The sequence below is a fragment of the Diabrotica virgifera genome, chromosome 8 (assembly GCF_917563875.1).
Source record: "Diabrotica virgifera virgifera chromosome 8, PGI_DIABVI_V3a".
NCBI lineage: Eukaryota > Metazoa > Arthropoda > Insecta > Coleoptera > Chrysomelidae > Diabrotica > Diabrotica virgifera.
The window spans coordinates 219002885-219005422 of NC_065450.1; the positions used below are offsets into that span (position 1 = coordinate 219002885).

Consider the following 2538-nt stretch of genomic DNA (forward strand, 5'->3'; position numbering starts at 1 on the left):
AATATTAGACACGGATTATATGACATAATATATATAACATAAGCCCGAAACAAATGACAAGCGTTGAAAATCTTTCTACATATTACGTCAGTTTGAAACTTTCCTGTTAGTATTGGGTTTACCACTTTGTTGCTAATATCCAACTTAATTCATCTTTTAATAATAATGTATTGAAAGAAGAGAAGGTCTTGGAAAACCTTATAAAACAACAGCAGAATGCATATTTATGTAAACAAACAAAAACAGATATTTTTATAGGACCTCTATGCACTGTTGCCAAATTTCAATGTTCCAATGTGCAGCGGAGTAAACACTAGCATACACTAGACAAATTTTCTTCTCGTAATTTCGTAATTTTCTCAAAGATGTCGACATTTGGACTGCTGTCGTGTCAAGTCAATAAATAAAAATAAATGCCAAACCTGCCAAACTCCAGTTAGGGGTTGAATTGAGTTTTTTCGTTTTTTGTTTACTGTTTTCTTAGGCAAAATGGACTTCGAAAACGAAATGATAGTCCAAGTAAAAGATGACAGCGATAGTTTTGAAATACAAGAAAACAGCTTTTCTTCCTTTTTGGAAGGTAATTTGGACAGTGAGCAGTCTATCCAATATCCTCTAGAACATTATGAAAACGGAGATACTCAATTTGAACCAAATCTGAAGCACTCGGTACCTATTAAAAAAATCAGCAGAGAGAAATTATTAAATCGTCGTGGTATCAAAGACAGAAGTGGAGTGAAGGTAATTCGACGAAAAGGAAAAGCAGGTAGGCCTCCAGGTAGACCTCCTAAAAAGATAGAAGGGAACCAGAAAGAACCAGAACTTGTTGTCAAAACTGTTCCATCCGAAACGGATCCACCAAGGAAAAAAAGAGGAAGACCTAAGAAAAATCCTGATGCCATCAGTACTGTCAGTACTGTTAATACAGCTCCTCCCACCGCAACTAAATTTACTTGTAAGAGTTGTCCTAAAGCCTTTAAAACCAGAAAAGACCTAAAACTGCATGGCATGGTTCATAAAAATATTAAATCGTTTTCATGTAAGATTTGTCAGAAGCAGTTTAAATTTAAACAGCAGATGAGGGGGCATTATAGATTGCACGAAAACATGCTTGCTTTCGAGTGTGATGTATGTAATAAGAAATTTAAACTAAAGCAGCAACTTGACAACCATATGAAAAGTCATAACGAAGCACCATTCAACTGCATCTTTTGTGACAAAGCGTTCAAGTTTAAAGAGCAATTGCTGATACACTCGTCAGCTCACGAGGACGAGAGACCTTATAAGTGTGAAACTTGTGATAAAGCGTTCAAGCTGAAGCAACAATTGGACTTCCACGAAAGGATACACAGTGACTTAAAGCCGTATATATGTGAGGTATGTGACAAGTCGTTTAAGTTCAAACAGCATCTAGAGTACCATAGTAAGTCCCATTCTACCATTCCTGAGAGCTATAAGATCATAAACACCTGCAATGAAAACTCTGAGGAAATAGTACTTATGGACATAAGTAGTATCAAAAGTAATAGCATTACGGAGGGGATTTCGAGTTAAATTTAGAGGCAATCTGGCAAATGTGCATTTTGGCACACTTCGCACATCCCGTTTGAAACGTAGCAACTCAAAATATTAAAATTTGACAAGGGGAAAAACAAAATACAGTAGAACCCCGATTATCCGTGTGCGGATTATCTGTGCTATGAATTTCTATTACAGTAGAACGTCGATAATCCGGACGTCAAAAATCCGGACTGTCAATAATCCAGATTTGTATTTAGCAAAAATATCTGATTCTTTTAAAATAAATTAAGAACTTCGTTGCGAAAAACGAACCTCTACCGCAGTTCAAAAATATTTTACACATTTTTTTAAAAGCCCAAATAGTGTCAGGTCTAGGACGTTTCATCGCCGCCGTTTCGATGCCGCCAGTTCGATGCTGATGCCGGCCGATTCATCGCCAGTCAATTAATCGCTATCTGATATATTTCCGAATTTTCGACAGTTACAATTATTAGTTATTTTTAGTATTAATTAGGAATTCTAGGAAATGCGGGATATGACGGCGATGAAATGGACTGGCGATGAACCGGCGGCATCGAAACGGCCGGCGATGAACCGGCGGCATCGAAACGTCCCATTCCGATAGTGTCTGATGTTTTTACTGTACACATGGTGCTATTAAAAATTAATTACAATACAGTGTTTAAACATAAAAAAATGTTTTGATTAATTTCACCTCTAGGCACTTTACTATACAAGAGAAAACATAAAACTTTAAAACGTTTGTTGTACTTTAATGTGTATACTGGCCTTTTTTGAGGTAATTTCGATAATCCGGATAATTTGATAATCCGGATGGAATCTGGTCCCAATTAATCCGGATTATTGACGTTCTACTGTACTAAAATTGTATTTTTAAGGCTTTATCAAAATAGGGTCACTGTAAATCTGTCGACTTAAATTATGGACCCCGAGAGGCAAAGTCATAATGAAAGATTTATTTCTTCTGTTATTTTTTTATTGTAGGTACATACATAT

At 36.1% G+C, this 2538-nt stretch overlaps 1 protein-coding gene across 1 annotated transcript; it reads left to right on the forward strand.

Moving 5' to 3' along the window:
• Positions 1–489: 489 nt before the first annotated feature.
• On the forward strand, positions 490–1554 carry LOC114336660 (zinc finger protein 27-like). Its single transcript, XM_028287021.1, has one exon. The coding sequence runs from the start codon at positions 490–492 to the stop codon at positions 1552–1554; it is 1065 nt and encodes a 354-aa protein (XP_028142822.1).
• Positions 1555–2538: the final 984 nt, after the last annotated feature.